Source organism: Dunckerocampus dactyliophorus, chromosome 17 (assembly GCF_027744805.1).
Source record: "Dunckerocampus dactyliophorus isolate RoL2022-P2 chromosome 17, RoL_Ddac_1.1, whole genome shotgun sequence".
NCBI lineage: Eukaryota > Metazoa > Chordata > Actinopteri > Syngnathiformes > Syngnathidae > Dunckerocampus > Dunckerocampus dactyliophorus.
The window spans coordinates 13,512,714-13,537,388 of record NC_072835.1 but is presented as its reverse complement, the minus strand read 5'-3'; the positions used below and the strand labels follow the sequence as shown (position 1 = coordinate 13,537,388).

Below are 24,675 nucleotides of genomic sequence, written 5' to 3'. Positions count from 1 at the left end.
CAAAAAACTGGCATTTTCTGCCTTTTTTGAGTCCATTCGGGGTCACCGAGGAAAGTGTGGGTGGTTTCCCCCACTTCCTGGAGCGGAAAAGTGCAGTTGATGGAAGTCGAAAAAAAAAAATTACGTAATGGTCCCCCATTACCACTTTTCTCAGAAATCAACACCTCAAAAAACTGGCATTTTTGCGATTTTGCGACTGTGACTATTTAAAAGAATTTTAAAAATCGACTCCTTGGAAAAGTTGGGTTTTTTGCCATCTTTGAGTCCTGCCGGGACCCCCGACGAATGTTTGGGGAGTTTGGCCAACCTCCCGCGCAGGTAAAGTGTCGTTTCAGCAACTTGAAAAAATGATATTTCACGACAGTGTCGGCACTGAAAAAACGGGCGAAAATCGACCCATTGGAAAAGTTGGGTTTTTTGCCATCTTTGAGTCCTGCCGGGACACCCGATGAATGTTTGGGGTGTCTGAAAGTCTGTTTGTGTAACTTTGATGTCTGTTATAAGTAGAACATTTGTAGCCCTTTCTGTGATGTCCAAGCGTCCATGAACGCAGCAGCAACTTGTTCCTGGAAGGTACGTGATGCACTTGAATGCAACCTTCTTACAAAAGGAACTAGCTGAGCACTGGTAGCAGTTTGCTAGTATGAGCTTGCTTCCCATGTGGGATATGAAGTGTCCATCCTTGGTGTGCGTTGTATGACTCAACAAGGTGAGTTTGATGATTCTTTCTGCATGAGGAGTGTTTGTTGTTGCATGATTGACGCTGTGTAGGAAGCTAAAATGAAAGCTAGTTTGTTGGATGTGGTGTGATTGGGGTACACTTCTGAGCCATGTGCTTGTTGTTTGCTAGCTGGCTCACCGACTAGCATGTTCGTCGTCATCTCTCAGCATGACTTGATATGTGTACTGTGCATGCCTTTATTTGTGTCATGTGAGTGCTATTTGGCTGCTTTATTTGGCATTGTTGTAATTTCATGTGTTCCTATTGTTTAGACCACACACATACAAGCCTTTGGACACACACATACAAGCCTTTGGACACACAGCTACTTGGACAAATCCACTCCTTTTGGACAAACCCAATTTCAGTGGACTAACACACATTTCTAACAAGCACATCCACCTCTATAATAAAGATGATTAAATGATTCTCTGACCGGAATCTTTCCATGGTGTCCCAACTCTTAAAGAACCCTTTCCCACATGGGGGGTTAAACACCCCTATACTACTGCACTAATGCACTTGAGGCTTCACACACACCCTGTGTCTACAGTACAATGTATACAATGGTCAATACAAACAATACACATGTAGAAAGTCCTCATCAAGGCCTTTAATAATATAATATATATATATATATATATATATATAATAATAATATGAGATGTGATTTCATGTGGTTTGCTGCAAAATGATTTTTGCCTACTAGTTGCTATCGTGACCATTATGACCATTTCCCCCTTTTGCTCCAATAGCCACCACCATGCAACTTTTCATTCAAACTAATAAATGTCTGTTTTGTGTTTGTGTACATATAATAACATTTGTCACCACGTAAACATCTCATCCCCACCTCGCTCCAATGCAACATGCTCAATAAATGGATTGCCTCCTCATTCCTCAGCTCTTCTAACCTTTCCTCCTCAGGCACCTTGCATTTTCATCCACTCAATGTTGAAGTCAGGTGAGTGAGCAGATGTGCTCCTCCTCCTCCAGCTCTCTCTCTCCTTTTACTTTTTCCACGCAGCTGCAGCTCATTGAAGAGGAGGATGAGGCACATTGGAGGAGCTGAGGAGCACCGATACAGCTAAAGGGTACGCAGACACCATGCAGGTACAGTATGTTTATGTCACTGATTCTGATTTAACATTTAATTATGAAGGATTGATTGAAGGCAGTATTCCTGCAGTTACAGCACAAAGTCTTATACATTTTGTAGTAAGGTGCAGCATTTAAGATTTGACCAATTTTGCCTACTGTATGTAGTTTACAATACATTGGACACTATTTTATTCAATAACGCATTGCTGTGGGTGTCTTTAAAACACTTTTGACTCCTTATTTATTCATTATCTTAAAAAGGGTGGGTTTTAAACATTTCATAGCCATCTTTTGAAAATTTTATTTTATTTTTTGTTGCTTTTTTGTGCTTTTGCTTCCAATGTCTGACGTGGTTGTCTTTGTATATATATGAACCAGCAGTTATCAGTCACCTCAGCAAGGCAGCAACTCTGATCTTTTATTGATGCATTTTTAAGGAGTGTGAATTATTGAGCGATTGCCCCCATACATGTGCTCTGCCACCCCCTCCATGTGCAAACAGGGGGACAGAAACAAAGAAAAAGGAGGCTCTAAAATTATGTAACAGGATTTGAGAATTTAAAGCTATCACGTTTCGTTTAAAAAGGAAAGAGACCGGTCAGAAATAGAATAGAATCTCCCAGACAGCGTCACTGAAATATTCATTTGAATGTAGAGAGACCCTGAATGTGCTCCAGTGTCAGGTGACGTGATGAACTAACAAGAACCCAGATTATTTTTAGAAGTGCTGCAGTCACAGAAATATTAGATGTCTTCCAAAGCTTTCTTTGTCTCATTTTCAAGATCATCAAGAGCATCTCTGTGATTTATTCTCGGCCATGGGGGCTCCTACACATACACATACACATAGAAATGCTCTTATTATATAGCCAGGGCATTTATTTACCTATAGTGCAGAAAAGGCGGAAGCGGATGCAGAAAAGGCTGACATCTCATCATATTCACAGCAACAACCTCCATCCATCCATCATTTTCTACGCCGCTTGTCCTCACTGGGGTCGCGGGTATGCTGGAGCCTACCTCAGCTGACTGGGCGAGAGCCAGGGTACACCCTGGAGTGGTCACCAGCCAATCGCAGGGCACATACAGACTTATAGTTCATACCTATGGGCAGTTTAGAGTCTCCAATTAACAGATTTTTGGAATGTGGGAAGAAAGTGGAGAAAACCCAAACACGGGGAGAACATGCAAACTTCATTCCACAGAGATTCGAACCCTGACCTTCCCAATCTCCTGACTGTGTGGCCAACATGCTAACCACTAGGCCGACTTGCAGCCACAATGATTTGTAGTGCATGAAAAAGATGAAATGTATCTCCCTTTGACCACATATTAATTTATTAATGAGCACTGTACATTGCACAACACAGCAGCAACATAACCAATGTTGTAATAGCAGTAAGGTGCAAACTGCTCAGTCAGCATTAATACAGTTGATGAGTTCTCTGGAAACAACACACACAAGTTTCATGCCAACAGCTCAGTACAACAACAACATTTTAAAGCGCATGCAAAGGTACAAAAAGCTGCACTCGTCATACTTCAAATGCAGTGAGTGCCAGCTTGTGGAGTTAATTACAAAAAACAAAGGATGCTCCGATTCGGGTTGTATGATGCTGATTCCCATACCGATCATCGAAGGAGGGAGATCTGCCGATACCGATACCAGTACCAATAAAGATCACATAGATTAACTTATTTTATAGATTTTTTAATGCATTTTTCAATTTATGTATAATGAGTGCTATTGGCCAATGAGTGTGTTAGGACAATTCCAAAAACCTCTGACTGCCAGGGGCTCCCCAAAAATTGATAATTATTTCAAAAAATAAAAAGGGTGGCCCCAACGTGATTTTTGTTTTCAGGGTGTGCAGAGGCTGCACCCCAGCTATTGGCTACATGATATGAAAAAAGAAACCAGAAAATCGCCTTAATTTAGCCAAAAATATATTTTACTTACTTTTTCAAGAGAACATATATCGTGAAACTTTACAGAGGATGAAGCGCCTTAAGGAAACTTTCAATGTGAGAGTGTATCCATCTGATGGAGCGTTTCATGGCAGGACTTCCAGGTACGGCATAGTGGCGCTCCAAGTCAGAGAGCAGTCGGCGGGACCAGGTGTATTCCACGGTTCAGAAAGGCTGGTCATCTAGTTTAAATTATTTTTCGGGTTATTTCGGATTAGCCAACTGACTGTCACGCACATGCTGCCGAGTGTTGACTATGTTAGCTGCCATCTGTTGCTGCACTGTGAGCCTCGAAAACTCACCATACTCGGTTAAGTGTTTGTTCTTCAAATGCTGTATTAAATTAAAGCTATCCCCACGAGATATTTTTCATGGGATGTGTTGCAGGTACTCCGGTTTCCTCCCACATTCCAAAAAGCATGCAGGTTAGGTTAACTGGCGACTCTAAATTGTCCATAGGTATGAATGTGAGTGTGAATGGTTGTTTGTCTATATGTGCCCTGCGATTGGCTGGCGACCAGTCCAGGGTGTACCCCGCCTGTCGCCCGAAGTCAGCTGGGATAGGCTCCAGCATGCCCCCGCCACCCTAAAGAGGAGAAGCGGTATAGAAGATGGATGGCTGGATGGTGTTGCAGGATGCAAACGTTACATCACTCTCACAGCATGCTGGGTTTGCCGCCACACGCCTACGCAGTGAGAAGGAAAGTGGGAGGGGGACACTACCTAAAACATTTGCGCACAGGGTTTTCTGCAGGCTGCAACAGTACGCACAGGTGATCTGTTTTGTGTTGGGCACTGAAAGGCATTGATCGGCAGATCATGTGCTTTTCCTCGGAAATCCGTGGCCAGTTGATTGGAGCATCCCTCCAAAAAACTACATCAGAAGGGGAGGAGGTTGCCGGCGGCCATAGCTGCCAATTTTTTGTGACACAGTGTTAATTAGATACACCGGTGGTTATTTGCTTTGGTAGACTACGCACCCGCTGAGTATAACTGTGGTTATACCAGTAGTTCTCAATTTTTTTTGTCATGCCCCCACAGGAAACAGGGGGACAGAAAGGCGCCCCCCTCCCCCCACGAATTGAAATACTAATGAAAAACTGATAATATCTATTTATTTATCTGTACTGTAAAGACTAAACTCGAAACTGAAACCAGCAAAATGCAACAAAATAGAGAGCAGTGAAGCTAACAAGTGTATTTAAGAGTCAAATTCCATTCTGAGTGCGACAAATTCATACTGTACATGTTGGCAAGTCTGCACTAATATTGAAAGTCCTCACTGTCTCTCACGCCCCCCGACAGCTCACCACCCCCCTGGTCATGAGCTGATGCCTTAAACTCTAAATGACCAAGAAATGGAATTCATCTGCTTTGCTAAACAAAGCAGACACTACAACACCGAACACATTTTACAGAGAATAATTATAGTTTTACATGCAGAAAACAAAGCAAAATACATATAAATGACAAATGAAATTCATAAATGAACACTGAACATGGCTTTAAGCTGCATCAAGTTTTTGTGAGCTGTGTCTTTTATTTCCTTGTAGTTGAGATGATTTGGTTCAGTTCCTTCTTGATGTCTTTTTGGTTTCCTATGGTCCACCATTTAACTAGATGTAGATTTTGCAGTCGCCTGCTGCCTTAAGTCGCATGCTTTTTTGGTGACGTCAGCACTGCGTTTTGTCAGATGCTCATTGATATACAGTAGATGTTTGTTCCTTCCAGCTTGCTTCTGCCTCAGCAATGCCACCTTGTTTTTTGTTAGTGAACTTTATGATGATGACAGGTGTGGTTGGTGTTGTGATTCCTACCAGACTATTCCTACCATGTTGTTGATGTCCACATCCACACACTTTGATTGCAGGAAGCAACATTATTTTGTTGTCTGTTATCAACTGCCCTGGCGTAAGACCTGTGTGTAATGTGGAGCCCAGTCACAATCACATTGTTCATGCGTGTAGACTGTTACAAATCATCAATCTGACACATCATTTTATTTGCAATATAATGTGATCCTGTGATCACTTTGCTTCTTTAAGGCATCCATTTCTCTTCCAGTCCAACCACATTTCCTTCCAGCCCATCAATTTGTTTACAAAGTGACGCAGTGCCATTCTTCACTTCCTTAATGTATTTTTTTAATGTACTTTATGTCATCCTGCTGTTTATCTCTTATTGGGTTCAATGTGTTGTTGAGCCTGCCTCCCATGTTGCTGATCCTGTCTCCCATGTCATTCAACATCATTATCGGAGACTAGATGGTTCCATGTCCTCTTCCTCTGCATTTGCTGCGGCAGAAGCTCTTTTTCTGCCCATTTTATGATTGTGGTCAATAACTTTGAAGAATGCTTAGATTGTCTTGCTGGCAATTGTCGGCCATCGTAAGCTAGTAAGTTAGTTGCTCCCGCCAGACCGTAAAATATCTCCAAGGGATTTTTCTCACCGAGTCTATTGTTATGTGTCCTTTTTAGACAGAAAACAAGGAGGTGGATGGCGGCCTGCTGCCGGACAGCAAAGAAGCGATCCCAGGTGGACAGGCGGAAGGGTCCAAGTGGCAGAGGCCCAGGTTTTCGCGAAAGTCGCTGATGAAGTGTTGTCTGGTCAAGTGGATCATCGCCAGTACGACACAGCAGGGGACAGGTAGAGCCATGATGTCAGGTGTTCCAATACTTCTATAGGAGGTTGTTCATGACTATGCCACTTCAGTTCAGATGCTAACTGGTCAGTAAACGCACCACAGTCATGTTGTACCAAAGTTAATGCACTCATAACAATAATAACATGAACATAACAATAGTACAATACAGTATGTAGTGTTTTGTGGCAAAATATGCCATTTTTAGCTAGTTAGTAAAGTGTCATGGAGCTTGAAAATACAAATTCGATTATAGTGCTTTTTGTATGATTACCCACTAAATTCTTAGGCCATGATCTTGCGATAATTCACCCCTGCTGTAAAAAACAGCATAGACTAGCACAGAAATGATGCTGGTCTATGCTGCTCATTGTTGGTCTATGCTGGTTTGGTGCTGGTTTAGCTTGTGGTTAATGCTGGTCTATGCTGGTTTAGCATGGTCCACCAGCATACAGTAGCATAACAGCATCTGATGCTGGTATGGTGGTCACCAGCACTAGCATACCAGCACGAAAACACAACATATGCTATGTCTATGTTGGTCATGCTACAGTAGTAGCTGGTCTATGCTGGTTTTTCCAGCAGGGACATGATCAACTCTTTGGTTTTAGGTTAGCACTTACCTCATAAATGTGATAGTCATTTGTAGCTTCCCTGTGAGACAAAAACAAGCTCCAAATTAACCGCATTGATTGTTTGTTTCAAGACAAAATGTCATAAAAGTTAAAAAGACACATTTGACCAGACCAGAAGCTAGGCAGATAGCTCTTGCTAGCTAACTAGCTAGCTAACTAGCTGCTGACTCAGGCACAATGACAGTCAGGCAAATTGTGTGAACAAAGATGCCAGAAAAGGAGAACGGCAATGACATTAATAGGCCAGCGATCAGACATGCTGGCTAAGATTGGTTTAGCCTGTGACAAGCTGTCGTCAATAGAGTCCACATTTTACAGCCTAAGTTTTGATTCTCACCGTAATAAGGGACAAAGTGCTTCCCTTGTCAACTCAATACAGGACACACACTTTTATTTCTAAAAATGGGACAATTCTGTTTTTCAGTGGACCTTTGGTAATCCCTATACCTCCGGTACATTTTTATAGTCAAATCCTTTTTTAAGGATTTTCATCAATGGTGTTTTTGTGTCACACAGACTAGTGTTGTGCATCCTAAAGTCTCTCGCTGGCGTGCCGACATCTGCTTGCTTTATCTAAATTATTGACATTGGCCTTCTGTGCGCTCAACAAACAGGACAGGCCTCTGTTTCTGCATGTCTAAGCAATATCCATCCCTCCGAATACCTTACTTTAACTGAGGCTGACACAAATAGCCTAAACATCAGATAGATAAGATTATATAGGAGTTTTTTTTCTGATTTGTGAAAGCCTCATTGTTGGGGTCTAACAATGTCTTCTGATATTATTTTGAAGCCGCATTTGAAATATTCATTGCTGCTTGATTGCCATCTAGTGGTCGGCAGGCAAACTTCTTGTAGCACTCAAAACCCAAAACAACACCTGAGGATGTTATATGTTGACATAAATAAAGTCACATTTTTGAGGTTTGTAATATTGATCATAATAGAATAAATCTACATAGTAAGGGCTGAAATACAAAGCCAATTTATTACACATGTGAATAGGACCTTACGCACAGTAGATAATAGTTAGGTGTGCTGTTTAATATGATGAGAATTAATCGATGTTGTTTTTTATTTTATTTTTTTCAAACTGTCATGGTTTATTTTTTTGGACATGCTTAACAACTTACAAGTTAAAAAAAAAACATCACAAATTTATATTTGCACACTTCAACAGTGTTTATTTAATCATACCACTTTTCCATTTATTGACAATTACTGGTAGGTAATCATTGAATTCATTGATGAATGTAAATAGTACATATTTAAAATGGTAGAGTAAATATACAATATACACATTATTCTATAAGATGCTTTTAGGCAAAACTGATTTATTTTCAAAATTCCAATGTGTTCTTGGTTGATTCATATATATTCCTATGAATTCCTAAAACAAGCCCTTCCTATTCATGCCAATGCCAATTAACAACCATGAAAGAGCTTTAAAGTTGCATATGTTAGGTTTCACTGTAGTTATGAGACCGACCCCTCTACTCTGTATTTAATAGAGCAAGAACAAGAATAGATTAAGGATGCACTTAGGACGCTTTAAACACTATTATGTTGGGTTTTTTTTATGGCAGGAGCTCATACATCTTGCATGTTAACGTAATAATGACGGCGTGTGTTTCTGTCTGTGACTCATGTCTGTCTCTCAGCAGCAATATTATAATATGACTCTTATGTAGAGATGTTAAAAATGCAACTTCATCAAAAGCTTTGCTCTACATGGCTGCTTGCACTTGTCCAAGATGCAAATACTGTATTCATGTGGAAAAAAGTCCCCAGTCTCCTACTCCTGAAAAGGGTGAACATTTAATGGTGCTGCTATTTAACTAAAAAAGTGTGATCCCAAATCGGATTTTACTTAAAATGTGCCACACAACACCCACCGAATCACACCTTTAGGGAACTGACAAGCACATGTCTGTAAAATTTTAGCAAGATTGGTTGGGAAAACATCAAGCCACCATCAAGCAAAATGTCTTTACAACTTACTAACGAATTATTTATAAGTCATTTACCACTTGGCTAATGATAATCTGCATTACCTGCAGTACATGCCAGCATGTCTTACAAAGCATTTTGTCCACAACCCATCGGGGGCGCCACTAATGTCATTTCCAGCCGTGTGACAAAATGTGAACACCATTTTTTCCACACGACTATATACACAGCTGATCAAACGTTTGAGCACACAACCTTTAAAGGCCAAAATCTTGTGGATTCAATGTCATTTTCTGTCAGGTATTCACACTGTCATGATCTCTTGATGGCAAAGGCAAAAAAGCTTTCTCTCTTTGAACGCCGTGCATAAAGAAGGCCTCTCGCAGCGTGCCATTGCTGCTGATGTTTGAGTGGTAGGTGGTAGGCCCAAAAAGTTGTCACCAGCCCTGAGCCAGAGGATGCAATTGGCTGTCCGTTCAAAACACAGGACAATCCTCGGCCCAAATGAAGGTTGTCACTGGTGCCGAGTGCGGTCCAATAACCATCAGACGGCACTTGCGAGAGGAGGGTTTTAAGACCACAAAACTTCTTCTAATGCCTCGTCTCCTTCAATGCCACAAAATCCCATCTAGTATTTGCCCGAGAGCACCAAACATGGAAAAGGCGGAAGAAAGTTTTATTCTCTGATGAGGAAAAATGTACCCCATGATCTGGGGTACTTTTTCTTTTAATTGAACAATGAATGGCAGTTGGCTATGTAGATTTGTTGCAGGGGGCATCCCTCATGGCTGAAGGCCCTCATCCGTGTGGTAATGACTGGGTGTTTCAACAGGACAATGCTGCAGTTCACAATGCCTGCCTGAAAAAGGAATTCTTTCAGAGGAATAGCCTCACTGTTTTGGACCACCCTGCGTGTTCCCCTGATCTAAATCCAATTGCGAACATTTGTGGAAGGATTTCAAGGGAAGTTGAAATCAAAAAATGGAATCAGTTACAGACAGTGGATGCCCTACGTGAAGCCATCTTCACCACCTGGAGTACCATTCCCACGAGCCTCCTGCAAACCCTGGCATCAAGCATGTTTTTTTCAGGTGATTAACAAGGATGGTGCAGTTACTCATTACTTTTTAAAAACTGTATTTCTACTTCAGCTGATGACAGCCTGCTTCACAAACACGTGCTTCGTCAGTCCCCTAAAGGTGTGTATCAAATTTGGTGGTGCTTCGGCTAAACACCCTCAAGTTACAGCGAGTGTAGCCTGTGTTCAGCTGTGTGAGAAATTTCAAGTCAATATGTTTTATTTTGGGGTCAAACTTTGGGTGTTTAACAACAGCGCCACTATGTGCTGTATTTGTCTGAAAAATAATAGCAAAGGTGCATGTTTTGACAAATTTTCACCCTTTTGTGTGGTTCAGGGGGAGCAGTAAGGCCATTTTTTATGGTTTTAAAATAAAAAGTGCACATGTAAACAATTTACTTTTTAAAAACTGTCATCTAAATTGAAATTCCATCAAAATGTTCTACTGTAATGCCAGCTATTTTTAAAAATATGCCCTGGTCCAGTAAGAATGTCCCCTGAGCCGCACTTTGGATACCACTACGTTAACTCTTTTACAGGTTAAACTACATTTTTGTTACACTTGCTGCCTCTTTGGAATCTCCGTCTCACACCAGCCAACAAAATGCACCAGTCCACTTTCTCTCCCCTGTCCGAGACAAATAAGTTATCTTAACAATTGATTTTGCGCTCCACCCCTCTTCTTCATATTTAAACCGACTCCATTATGTTATGCAGAGTCATCAACCACACTCATCTTAAGCATGGAAAGGAACACATTAAAGCCATGTGGCAAAGGCACACATTTGTCAGGTGGAGCGTTAGAGAAGCCTCAGTGTGCATGTTGTGCAGTAGTTGAAACAAAGCCGCCTACAGAGAGGCGTGTTAAATGTGTTTTAAGCTCATGGAGTTATTGACATGCTGATAGAAGGGGCAGGGCGGGCTCCTTCCACTCTTTTAAGTGCTGTTCATATATCCCCAGCATCAGCGGATATGGATCATTGTTTTTTTACAACTTTGCATCCTTGAAATGACTGAGCAAACAAAGCTCACACACATATACAGATGCATGCACACACACACACTGATGAGGTCCAGGTAGATGAACCAAGGGGGCCTGATGTGAGATGCCCCTCGCTAACAATGGAGGATAGTTTTGGATCTTATGATGGATTTTTATCTCAACTTTGCAATGTCTTTTTTTTTTTACTTGTTTGCTTGAGTGGATGATTTTAGTCTGTCGTCATCACCTTTTTTTGCAAAGGGGCTTCAGCACAGGCAATATCCAATGAGAGGCCATGATGGGATTGGATGGCATGGAAATTATTGCCATTCTAGTTGTTGCTGGCATGTTCTATTTCGTGCTCAAACAGTTTGGCATTTGTGACCCTATGTCACAGGAAGGTAAGTTGAAATGTGCAGTATTGTTTCGACTACTACTCCAGTGCAGGTCTAGATGTGTAAAAAGTCTTTTGACATACTCTAGCTACACTTGCGTAAGAACAGAATATGTTTATGACTATGGTTGAAACTGTACAGCATCCGACTGAGTTTTCTAATACTACTAATAATACTACTCTACGAGCTCAATAATAAACATAGTGTTACATGACTAAGTCTGCAAGTGTACCTAAAGTTGTGATGTATTTAAATGTCTTGCTCCTTTTTGTTTGTTTATTTTTTCATCTCAATCTCTCCCTGGTCTTGTCTCTTTCTACTTTCCATTTGTCTTGTTCTCTTTGTAAAGATGGTGAGTATGTCCCTGCTGGTATTTCTCCTTAGTAGTTGTTATTGTTGTTATTATTATTAGTAGTATCATTAAGGCCATGTTTCGGCACTTTTTACACAATCCTCCCTTTTCATATTGGACATTTTGTATTTTGCAAAAAAATTAATTTGCATAATAAAATTTATTTTTAGCCATCTTGTTTAAAAGCCTAAGACTGGATTTTTCAACAATTTTAAATAAGTTTAGAAGGTGCCACAATATTGTATTGGAAGTGTGTTGTCCAAAATCTAGCCCTGATGCTGGAATTTAGACAGTTTAAAGGTACTTTTAGAAACACACCATTTTGTATGTCTATAGCTTTCATGCTGATGAGCTGTGTTTGTCCCTGTCTCCGACCGAGATTGTACCAAGAAACGCGATTGTGCACTTTATACACTTTTTGCATGTACACTGTAAAGGCTTCATTATGCCACGGCATCATGGTGCGCGCTTTAGCCACACCAGCTCGCTCCTCCCCCTCCAAACCCTGCAGCAGAGATTGAAGTGCACCTCCAAAAAAAAACATCAACAGCAAAGCAGATCAGAGAGCTGTGATTGGTCAACTTTATTATAATACACAATTTTTTCCTTCAGTTTTTCCATCCTTCGAAAGCGGCATTTAAAAATCCGGCAAAAACAAAACAAACAATGGTTGTACTTGTTGAACTGTACATGACTGATATTCCACGCTTATTAGTTCCAGATCCAACAACGATCTAAATGTTGCTTCAGTTGCCGTTGTTCACTACTTATACATAAATTGCTAGTCAACAAGAGAGAGTTCACTCTCAGGAAAACACTGCCCCTAGCGTTTTGGCAAGAGAATGGCAAGTCACACGTTCAGCCTCCACCAAAGAGTTACAACAGGATGAAGACGCCATCAGAAGGGCTGGCATAGTGACTACGCTGTAGCATAACAATTCTTAACTCTGCAGTTGTCCAATGTAATAGATGCCATATATCACAAACAACATAACATTAAGGAGTTGAGCAGGATGACACAATCGTTAGCAACATTAACAAAGCTACGTGAGCTACATTGCTAACGTTACAGTCACATTTTAACAGCAACATCATGCTATATTACCAGTCTATTTGGTGAAGAATGGTAGCTGACTATAGCATGGTTGGCAGAGCTCCAGGCTTTATTTTAAAATGTGTAGCGAAGCCCCAAACTTCAAACACAAGGGTGTGAGCGCCTCTTGTATCAAAAGAGGAGCAAACAAGTGAGGGTTGATGTGATTCAATTTTTTTCACATTTAGTGCTCATAAACAGGTTCTAGGGACACATATCATTAAAAAGAACATCAATAAAAAGTCACTCTTGGGGGGACCTTTAAGTGGCAATTGTTGGTGCCTTGGTAAATTCAAAACAAAGGCACTGCATCCAAAGTGTCCAAAATGAAATCCTGAAAACCACTGCTGCTTATGTCCATGAAACACCACAAGTTTCATATATCCTCTTATTATAATTTAGACCCACCACTGAATGTTCCTCACACTCTCTTTGCATTTCACCTTCCCTCTACTTTCAGTGTCCTGTATTTTTTCCATTTTTTTTGTGCTAGTTTTCCTTCCTATTTTTCTATTCTTACTGCTGCGCCCTCACGTCCCGCTTTTGACTTGGCAGACAGCAGCGACAGTGACCTTGAGCTCTCCATGGTACGCCATCAGCCCGAGGGCCTTGAGCAGCTCCAGGCACGGACCCAGTTCACAAGGAAGGAGCTTCAGTCCCTTTACAGAGGTTTCAAAAATGTAAGCGCACACATACTGCAGTGTGCTACAATGAGTTTGAGGGATCACGCTACTCTGAATTTGCAGTAATGTATGTCAGGCGTGAAAGGCTTCTAATGTGCACTAAAGGACATCAAGTGCAATTAAGGTGGAGACAAAAACCACAAGGCAGCTTTGGTAAAATAGAACAAGAAAGCTGTGGTTAGGGAGCATTGCTTTAAGCAAGACATTGTTGCTTACAGTGGAAGCTCTCAGGTCCATCAGAATTTATCTCATAGGAAATAATGGAAACAGAATTGATCCATTCCAGTGTCAAGCTGTTGCCAACATTAAACCGTTATTAACTGTCCAGGCAAGATAAGGTAAAATAATAACATTCTGTTCTGTATAAAACAAAGTTAACCACTGGTACTGTGTGTCCGAGGTGAGTCTCTTCACATCAACACGAAACGCAAGTCATTTTAAGCAGTACGTTCCATTCTTCCTTTGATTTAGTGTTGCTTTAGCCACATTGCACTGAACAGGCAGGATGCAGCAGTATGTGTTGGTCTTTTCCGACTTAATTTCTTTCTTGTCCTGTTATAGTTATCATTGCTTCTTTTCTTGTCGCTTTCACAGGTTAACTTGTGTGGCGACCACATAAAAAAGCCAAAAGAAAAGCAAAAAACACTTGTAGAGTTAATCCTCAACAGAGGAGACAACAGTGAAAGATTGTCTCGGAGAGTGTCTGATTTGAGGACTACTGCAAGAACAGCAGCATTGTTTTCTGGATTGTTTTAATTTTGCTCAAGTCTCACATGATTTGCTGACGTTATCTGAGAAGGTCACACTTTTCAAACAACTTTCAAGATGTTTTTCCCTAAAGTTTTGGTCAAAGGGCAAATTATACAACTTAGACGTTTCACTGGACATAAATTAAACTCTAACTGGCTTCCGAAAATCAACCTGGACATGTTAATCAAGACACAAGACAAGACACATGTATTCATTAACAATAATGAACAATTCATTGTCTCCACTTTTCCGCAATAGGAATGTCCCAGTGGGCTTGTGGACGAGGAAACCTTCAAGACCATTTACTCACAGTTCTTTCCGCAAGGAGGTAAAGATGTTAAATGATAGCCAAGGTATTCATTGAAAAATACAGTCATGAAAAAAATGATTAGCCATCCTTGTTTCTTCAGTTTCTTGTTAATTTTAATGCCTGGTATAACAAAAGGTACATTTGTTTGTTTTATTGTGATTGTACTGTGACATTTCACCTTCTTCTCAGATGTCACCATGTACGCACACTTCCTGTTCAATGCTTTCGACATGGACAGAAGCGGCTCCATCCGATTCGAGGCGAGTTCATTACTCTGTGTTATGCCCTGGCAGTACTTTTATTAAACCTGTCAGGACCAGAGGCCTATACTGTGAAAGTGGCTCAACATACCCGGGCTTTGTGCTCATGATGTAGCTCAACAAAAACGAAACTCCCCAAACACAGTTCAACGGTACTGCGACGGCAGTTATTAACTTATTTTTCTCGGTTTTGCGCTCAGTGTGCGGTCACATTAAAAAGGAGCGTTTGACGTCATATTATTCTACTTCTGCGCAAAAATGGAGCGATCCCGTTTGGTGTATTTTACAAAAGAGGACCAAGTAATTATTATCGAGCGTTATGAGGAGTTCAAAAAGATTATCGCTGCCAAAAGCAACACTGTCGCCACCAACAGAGCGAGGGAGGACTCCTGGCATAATATTGCAGAGCATGTAAATGTGCACGTTAACGCTGATTATACTACATTGTTAGTGTTTTAATTTCTGAACGCTCAACATTGTGCAACTTTTACATATTAACCCTTATCCATTTAAAAAATAAACTGGAGCAACATCTGTCTTTTTTCCTCTTTTAAATACTGTATGTCTACATATATTGTTTTCATATTTTACTGCTCTGAATTATAGAATGCTGTACCTCGTGGTGACCACAAAATGTAAGTGTTGACGTGTTTTGTGGCGAGCTTTTCCTTTGTAACAAGCTTTTCCTTTTTGTTAGAATAAAGAAGTGTTTTTTTTGCAGTTGATTGATGCTTCAGAATGCTGATTCCTCCAGAAAATATTGTAATATTTGAAGGCTAACGGGCTGAGTACTCACACACGGACTGCTGTGATAAAAACGTCTGCTGACACAAAACGTGAGCAAATGTAGCGTATTCCTTTGGCTGAAAATCTGTATTTTTTATAGAGAATGTCACCCAGGAATGCGAGCGAATCAGTTCCCATTGTCATGATGCCCGAATTATTTTTGCTCTCAGGTCCACCGGGTTCTCAAGAAATGGTGACGCCATCTCCGAATGAGTTACACAGTGAAACAGCAGCACTTTCATAGCCGATTTTAAGATGAAACTCTGGGCATAACTTTGTCGGGAGCTAAATGTAAGTTACCATGGCGATATAGCCGCTTTAAAAGAGAGCCATCTTTGTGGTACAGGTAAACCTGGCTTTAGACTCAATAAACCTCGCTATCCCACTAAACTTGCTTTGCAGTACACCACTCAAAAGTGTGATCCACATGAGTGCCGTAACCAAAACAAATCAACAAAAGCTTGTCAAAATACCAAATCTTGGTCATTATTGATAAGGTAACAACTCAGAGAATATAATTAAATATATTATAATTATAATTATAATAAATTTAAATTTCGCCATGGTGTTTGTATAACGTAACAAGTTTATGAATTATGAACAATTACAGTTTAGATCAAATAATTTACTGATAATGGATTGATAATTTGATATATACTTCCAACATTATTTTATTACATTTTTATACGCAACTACTTACATTTTGCCCACGGGTGGGACAGGGTCCAGGTTAAATATAGAGGTGCATCTCAATAATTAAAAATATCATGTAAAAGTTATATAATTTCAGGTGTTCAATTTAAAATAAAATGTATTATTCAATTTTAAACTTTTATGAGATGCTGAATTTGGGGTTTTGATCATCTGTAAGCTAGTACTGTATAATCATTACATTCTTAAACTATTTCACTTTGCGCGTGGTGAATCTAGAGAATAAAGACTTTGACTTAAAAAAGTTAAGAGTTTCACTTTTTGAATTAAACTACTGAAACAAACTTTTCAAATATACTATAATTGATTGAGACATACTTGTGTGTGTGTGTGTGTGGGGGTGTGTGTGTGTGTGTGTGTGTGTGTATATATAATTGCAAGTCAATTAAATAGAATGTAATGGCCTTCACAGGACTTTGTGCTGGGCTTGTCGGTGCTGCTTCGCGGTTCCGTCACAGAGAAGCTACGCTGGGCGTTTAATCTCTACGACATCAACAAGGACGGCTACATCACCAAGGAGGTTGGTGCGGCTTCTAACATTTGACTGTTGTCATCTTGTGGTGTCCTTTACTCTGTGTTTGTGAGCAGGAAATGATGGCCATAATGACGTCCATTTACAACATGATGGGCAGGTACACCTTCCCCAGTGTACGAGATGACTCCCCTTTGGAACACGTGGAGAAATTCTTCCAGGTATGATGCTCAAATAAATCAATTAATAACTCCATGACTGTAACCAATCACTGCTTTCTAGAAAATGGATCGTAACAGAGATGGAGTGGTGACCATTGATGAATTCATAGAAACCTGCCAAAAGGTAAACCTTCGGAGTAGAAGTCACTATTTCGACCGGCTAGTTGTTGGTGCTTTACACTCATTACACTCTGTTCTGTCTTTGGTACAGGATGAAAACATTATGTCTTCCATGCAACTCTTTGAGAACGTCATCTAGCAGAAGGATCGTCGCAAACTCACGGAAACTTTAGAAATTAGCTCATGCAACACACCGGATATCATTTACTACGGTAAACGCTGTTTTTTTTTTTCAGTTAAAGCTCATCTGTGCAGAGAAATAGTCACAAGGTCATGTTTCCCAGCATGACAGTTATTCCAAAGTTCCCCATCAACAGAGCATGAATGTGAGGATCATTAAAAGCATGTGATACCCAACACAAACTCACAATTGAAACCCTTACATTTCAACAAGCATTTTTATTACAGTATATTTTCTCAGGGGACAATACTTTAGAAAGGAAACTTGAATATACTATACTTTAGAGTAGTCAGTATATATCTTGTACGGCAATATATTTAAAGTTTATCCGCTTTTCATGTCTAGAGTGTTGACCCTTGAGATTTCAGTTTATCTTTCAATGGCAAAGAACTTTCATTATGCTGTTTCCTTGGCAAAAGAGAGCTCTGTTCCACCACACACACACAAACAGAACAGACAGGCAGCGTCGGCAGGAACACATGCAGTCAAACAAAGGAGCATTGTAATGATAGTTGCCCCTGTAATGCGAACAAAATCACTACGTTGAGGGTGAACTCATCAAAGAAGCATTGCTTTCTTTATTTGCTGCAGTAACTTGTTCTGTATGCTTGGTTTGTTGCTTAAACCTTGCAATGCAAACATGCTGAAATAAATCTACCTTCACCTAGCGAGAAACCTACTGGATCTATTTCATTATTAATAAGGCAAGAGCTCAGAGAATATAATTTGACTGTCAGTAACGCTGTGGCGGTTTTTATTATTATAAGAAAAGTTGTGATCAAAATCAGCCCCAATATGTTCCATATAGCATACTGAATGTTCCTTGTGTATGCTTGTGAAAGTAAAATATGCAGGGAATGCCACTGTTGACTGTAGTTATATATAGAGCCAAAAGACCAGGAGATGACTTCCAAGGCTTCACTACACAGCTGCCTTTGAATGACTGTATTGAGTCGAGTCTTAGAGAAGCATGTGGATAGGCTCAAACTGATAACAACAGTGTAAAGAAACAATATTGCTTGCTCTTGATAAGAACAGAGTTCTTGACAGAACGCAGTTAATTGGTTCTAGGCCTTACCATGATAAGTACATTTACGTGAGTTCTTATTTATCAATTGAATGTTTTCATAATTAGAGCATAGCATAGCATCCATCCGTTCATCTTCTATGCCGCTTAGGGTCACGGGGTATGCTGACTTCGGGCGAGAGGCGAAATGTCTATGGTCGCCACATAGACAAAACAACCATTCATATGTAGGGACCTAACATGGATGTTTTTGGAATGTGGGAGGAAACCGGAGTACTCGGAGAAAACCCACACACACACACGGGGAGGACATGCAAACTCCACACAGAGATGCCCAACAGAGATTTGAACCCAGATCTTCCCGATCTCCTGACTGTGTGGCCAACATGCTAACCACTAGGCTACCGTCCAGCCCCTCTAGTAGACATAATAATAGAAAATAAGACATCTTAGGCATACATAAGTAGGGGTGTCACGAGACACCCAACTCACGACCCGAGATGATACACGAGATTGGGTCCACGAGGACAAGACGAGACGAGATTTTAACTTTTTTTTAAAGATATGTACAATGAAAAAATATATGGGTGAGTGGTTTTGTTTTCGGTGGGGAAGTTGGTTACCATTGGTTACCACCTTTCAGACACCACTCGGACACATTCGGCATACTGGCTCGTCCGTGTTTGTAGACTCAGATCTTGCATTGCTCCTAAAAGGGCAACACTCTCTGCTATGCTAGCGGCCCCTCCTCCCCTCACAGAGACAGAGACAATACAGTATGGCTGACAAGAGGGCTCCCTTTGTTGAAGCCTTTGCTTCATGGAGCAAACGTGCCCAGGGGCTGAAAACGAGCACACAGTCAACCTGCGTGATACCCCCCTATAAATAAGACATAACATAGGCTCACACGTTGCCACTGACAGCATACTTCCTGCACGCAAACGTTGCCAATGACAGCATACTTCCTGCGATGGTTATTGTCTCATCATCGTAACGTTACTGACAGCTAGCGACCAGTGTAGAATACTATTGTGACGCGCTGTTTGTTGTTAAGGAGAGACTGATGATGCACTTTAGTTGCTTTATTAACAAGCGTAGAACACATAGGCAGTGAACATTCACACAGGAGCTGCTGTTGGCTACAACTCACGCCAGTCACTCACACTCTCCACACTGCTTAAACGCAGTCAGCTTTAGATGGCTGACGTCACACACGTCATTGCCCAGGCCCTGCTCCTTAAAGGCGCACACAAGTCACAGATAATACATTACATATCACGTCTTCTGAATGCCTTATATCTATATTTTCGTTCGTTGGGCCATTTTTATGCTTGAAAATGTTTAATTTAATCCAAGAATACATACAATTTGCTTAAATATGCATATTTTTTTACTCATGATAGGCCGTATTCAACCATGAAACAGCGATCATTTATTAATTCATTATTTTTTTTTAAAAACGTGATAGAGTGAGGATGCCATGTTCGAACCGCAATGTAGCGAGAGACGAATGTATGGAAAGAGGAGCTTCTTAGCTTTAAAGCGATAGCCAATATGTGGGGGAGCGATGTATGCCGCAAATAACTGTAACGTATTACAGTCGTCATCGCGGTTCGAACATCGCTCCCTCACTCTATCACGGTTTTTCATAAAGTAATTAATTTAATTATCGCTGTTGTGTGGTTGAATAGGCTAGAATTAATTAGAAAATATGCATAATTTAAGCAAATTGTACGTATTTTTTTTCCCAAATTAAGCATTTTCAAGCATAAAAATTCCTAAATGAACTGAAACACAAATACAGTTTACCGTAAACCATTATGACCACCAACTTGTGAATGCAGTATTCTACATTGCTCACTAGGTGTCAGTAATTGTTCAGTGGGACCACCATCAAAGCACCAGACTTGAACAACCTGCTTTTATTGCAGGTTTAAATTATCTCAGGCATAATCATCATAATAACATGGGTTACTGTTGCGGCCATAGCCCACAACAAGCTAAACCACAAGTCTGACCCCTGACTTCACTTCCTGTCTGCTCCCCTACAAGGTAAACTGTGTAATGCGAATGTAAAGGTGACTATGTGGGTACTATTTCATGTCTGGACTCGAATAATGTTTAAAAAAAACATATTTAGAAGACTGCAAATATGTTTTCTATGCCATAACTCCGACAATATTTCATTTATAAAGAAGGAATCCTACTGGAACCAATTATCCACGATAAACAAGGGATTACTGTGATGTCACCCTGACCCTGTGATGTTCGTATGGCATTACGAGTTTATGAATGAAATTAAATTCAGCATTAAACAACTACTGTTCTGATAAAATACACTTGACTGCATAGAATCTGCTTTCGTATGAGAAGCACGTGGATAGGCTCAAACTGATAACAATGTAAGCAAACAATATTTGTTGTGCTTTATAAGAATAGCCTTGGTATTTGATGAAATATTTGGACTTATTCACTTTAAATCTCAGTGTTTTTTGACAATATTCTAAGGGACTATTCACACGTAAATGTTTTTAGTTCAAAAGGGCAAAGTATTTTATCATTTCAGCCTCTCATCCACACGGAAATGGCGTTCTGGATGCCCTGAAACTGTATTTTTTTAATGGCTTCCAGAGTGGGAAAATCGTGGAAAAAGTTGTCTTTTTGTAGACAGCCGACACAAAAACAATGACGTCATCAACCCACTGCTACTCTGTTGCCGTCACCAGACGTGAGCTTTGATGATAAACCAACATAATATCTGAATATTTCGACTGACATGACTCACCTCAGTGGACATTCTCCTGATATTTTGTCGTTTTATACTCCATAATGACTCGCAGAAGTAATTCCACTTCTCATAAGGCTTGCTGAGCCTTGGAAAGTGGAAGACAACAAACTTATGCGCGTGTGTTCTTTCTTCTTCTACGGTTTGTTGTGTCATGTGGTACCGCCTGTGTGTCTGTTCACAGCACCACACGTAGGCGTGCCTTGTGTATTACATTGTTTTCACTCAAGTGATCCGTTTCCGTCTGGATGCAACTATTTATTAATCTGGCACAGTGTGGATGTAAAAATTTAAAAAATAAAAATAAAAAAAATAAAATCACACGAGCGTTCCCGTGTGGACAGGTCCTAATATTCCTAAAACAGTTGTTAAACAGCATTCAGATAGAGTTTTGTGCAGCTCATGTTGTTGTTAATATGAACAAATCTCCCACTGTCCAGTCTTGCTCTCAAAGGGAACATGATACTGTAACGATTATGTGATTTCACTGGACAAAAATGTCTGCAAACAATCTTCTCGGTTGTTCAGCATCCTGTTATACGTCACTCTGCTTGTGCAACACTTCCTGCAGAAACAGCCCTGGTTCTACTTTTAAGATACTCTCAATATGATCAAACATCAAAGAAGTAACATGTCTAACAATGAGACCATGATTTTTAATCAGTTATAGTGGCCAAATATTAATTCAAAACTTGCATTTACTTTATATATATCTATATATATATATATATATACTAGAGTGTGTTGACGACTTTTTGCTTGTGCATTGTCCTGTTGTCTGCATATCTGCTGAATAACACAGCATGGCCGTGTGGAATTGTCAGCAAAAATCATTCAACCTGTACTGTATTATTCATCTTGGACCAATAGCCATGCACAGCTTGTTGTTGGTGGTGGGGGGGAGGAGCTTAACTAATGTTGCTATAGAAATAATTATAATGAAAAGCAACCTTCTGGAGCCAATGGATTGCCCCATCAGCAGCACGTTGTCGCAAAAGGTAAGCAGACTTCACTATTGCTATTTTTTTTATATATATATATATATATATATATATATATGTGCACAGTATATATAATTTGTTGGGTTTTTTTTTTACTATAGCTTAAGTATATGGGGAGGTCATAGGGGAGTTCACACTAAACTTTACAATTTATTATTATTATTATGTATTATATCATTAGTGTAATTTTTTTTCTTTTTTTTTGAGTGGATGGGGAGGTCCCACTGAATTTCTAAAATGTTATTGTATATTATTCCAGTCATATTCATATTTTTTAAATATTTTACTCAAATTTTTGCCATTGCTTAAGTTTATGGGGTCACATTACACTCAACAGTTTAATATCATTATATTATTTTATTACGATATTATTTTATATTTTGCTATTGCTTAAGTGTATGAGGAGGTCATATGGAATTTTACCATTTAACATCAGATTTTTTTTAACCATTGTGTAGTATTTGAGGAAATCACACAAAACTTTCTAGTTTAATTTTATTGCATGTTATATTATTACTGCGTTATTTTTTTGTGTCTTACTTTTCTATTGTTACATTGCATAAGTACATGGAATGATCACACCAAATGTAATAACTTAATATTTTATGTTATTACAGTAATTTGTTTGAATTTATTACGATGGATTCATTTATTTATTTATGTATTTATTTTTTATGTATTTATTATTACATATATTACAGTATGTTTAAATGCTTTACCTGACTAAAAAATAAAAAATATATATTGTTTATCATTATTGTCTATACTATTAGCTATTATTCCTGTAAGTAAAATATATAAAAATAAATGTTACTTACACTTTTTTGCTATTGCCTAAATATATAGAATTTTTCTCTGGTTGTATTCTAACAAAGACACTGACAAATAATTATATTATTGTGGCATTGGTAAAAACAATATTGTACTGTAAAGGTAAGATCATACAGTGTTTATTATGGCACCAAAACCACCAAAAAGAGTCAAAATGGCCAACTAATGCTAATGTCTGATAAAGTGTTAACTTTATTATTATCATTATTATTATTATTTATGTACTGTATGTATGGTTTGTTGTGTGTTTGCAGGGCCCAGCAGTGCAGTGATGACATGCTATCAGAAGCTTCTGTCGCTGTGTTTGTTGCTGCTGATCACTGCAGCGTTGTGTCCAGGTGCACACTACACATCCAGTAAGCGTGGCGGCACACCCAAAGGCAGAAGCAGCAAAGCGCCTCATGCCTCTCAGGGCCTCTCCAAGCAGAGCCTGAAATGGGCGGCAGCAGCGGCCGGCATGCTGGGAGGCACTGGCACCGGATATGGCCTGGGCTTCCTCGGAAGGCCCAAGCATGGATCCAGGGGTCACGTTGGCACAAATGTGGCCTACACTGACCAGCATCACTACGGGGAAAGCCAAAAGTTTAACAACCAGTCAAGATGGAGGGTGTTTATTAAGGCGGCGGCCCCGCCTGCAGACATCAATAACCTCTTCATCACGCTAGGACACGCTGTCACCTTCATCATCACCATCTGGATGGGGACACTGTGATCCAAATGGTCTTAATTGCTACTGGTAAAGCACTAATAGTGAAAATACAATAAAGGCTTGTAAATCATTGCAATACTTTTCGCTTTTTATCAATGGAGCAATTTATGAAGAAATCTTGAATGAAACAGCATTCATTTTAAGTAGATTCAAATTAAGCAGTTCTCACAGCCAATACATACACGTACAGTATATGTATATATATATACTGTATATATATCATTACTGATATATCATTACTGTAATTTTTTTTTATTTTGGAATTTCTTAAGTGTATGGTGACATTGAATTAGAATTCCATATAATTAAAACTATTTTTATTATAGTTAAAAATTCACAAACATTTTTCATTTAGTCAAAATAATTGACTAAAATGCATCTAGCAGCTAGCCAGTCTGCAGTTATTTTTGAGCAAGTAGTTCGTACTGAAGAATCCATGTGCATTTCATCGGAGAGCGACAATGCTGACAGCTGCTTTAGGGTGTGCAAATCTTTACTGAAAAAGAATTGATCAAAAATATGACAAAGTCAGAGATACTTGTTTTTTCACAGAATTTATTGATCACGTAACACATTTCACTGCACATACGGTGGTAGTATCACTTGCAGAGAGAAGTCACACACATTATGATTTGAATGCGTAATTCTAGGATATTCAACAAGTGCACTTAAGTCCAGAACTAAAACACAAGCATGTGGGAAAATGCTAAGGTTGATTTTGAGACAGGGTCGCACCGTGGCCTGGTGGTGAGCATATGGCCACACAGTCAGGAGATTGGGAAGATTTGGGTTCAAATCTCCGTTTGGCATCTCTGTGTGGAGTTGTATGTTCTCAAAAGACAAAGGTTGTGATTTTACAAGAATAATGTAATGTTACCAGAATTATTTATTTTACAAGAATAAAGTCGTAAT

The 24,675-nt window shown here is 39.6% G+C and overlaps 1 protein-coding gene across 10 annotated transcripts; it reads left to right on the top strand.

The window, feature by feature from the left end:
* The first annotated feature begins 606 nt into the window (after positions 1–606).
* LOC129169995 (calsenilin-like) lies at positions 607–23,890 on the top strand. Of its 10 annotated transcripts, none has more exons than XM_054757097.1 (12): positions 613–709; positions 1,649–1,685; positions 1,749–1,815; positions 6,268–6,436; positions 13,472–13,596; positions 14,608–14,677; positions 14,849–14,919; positions 16,829–16,936; positions 17,005–17,109; positions 17,171–17,233; positions 17,321–22,220; positions 23,309–23,889. In XM_054757097.1, exons 4-11 carry the CDS (start codon positions 6,382–6,384, stop codon positions 17,366–17,368), a joined length of 645 nt encoding a protein of 214 aa, XP_054613072.1. In that variant the 5' UTR covers positions 613–709; positions 1,649–1,685; positions 1,749–1,815; positions 6,268–6,381; the 3' UTR covers positions 17,369–22,220; positions 23,309–23,889. The 10 variants fall into 10 exon arrangements, with proteins under 10 accessions (XP_054613071.1, XP_054613067.1, XP_054613072.1 ...); XM_054757093.1 differs by having other exon boundaries at positions 1,749–1,834; positions 23,309–23,888; XM_054757096.1 differs by having other exon boundaries at positions 607–709; positions 1,649–1,815.
* Positions 23,891–24,675: the final 785 nt, after the last annotated feature.

Excerpts from the sequence above, each read along its gene's own strand:
- LOC129169995 (XM_054757089.1), top strand. The coding sequence starts at position 9,759 with ATGGCAGTTGGCTATGTAGATTTGTTGCAGGGGGCATCCCTCATGGCT. Across the intron at positions 13,597-14,607 it reads TTTACAGAGGTTTCAAAAAT|GAATGTCCCAGTGGGCTTGT; the intron begins GTAAGCGCACAC and ends TTTCCGCAATAG. Across the intron at positions 14,678-14,848 it reads ACAGTTCTTTCCGCAAGGAG|ATGTCACCATGTACGCACAC; the intron begins GTAAAGATGTTA and ends CCTTCTTCTCAG.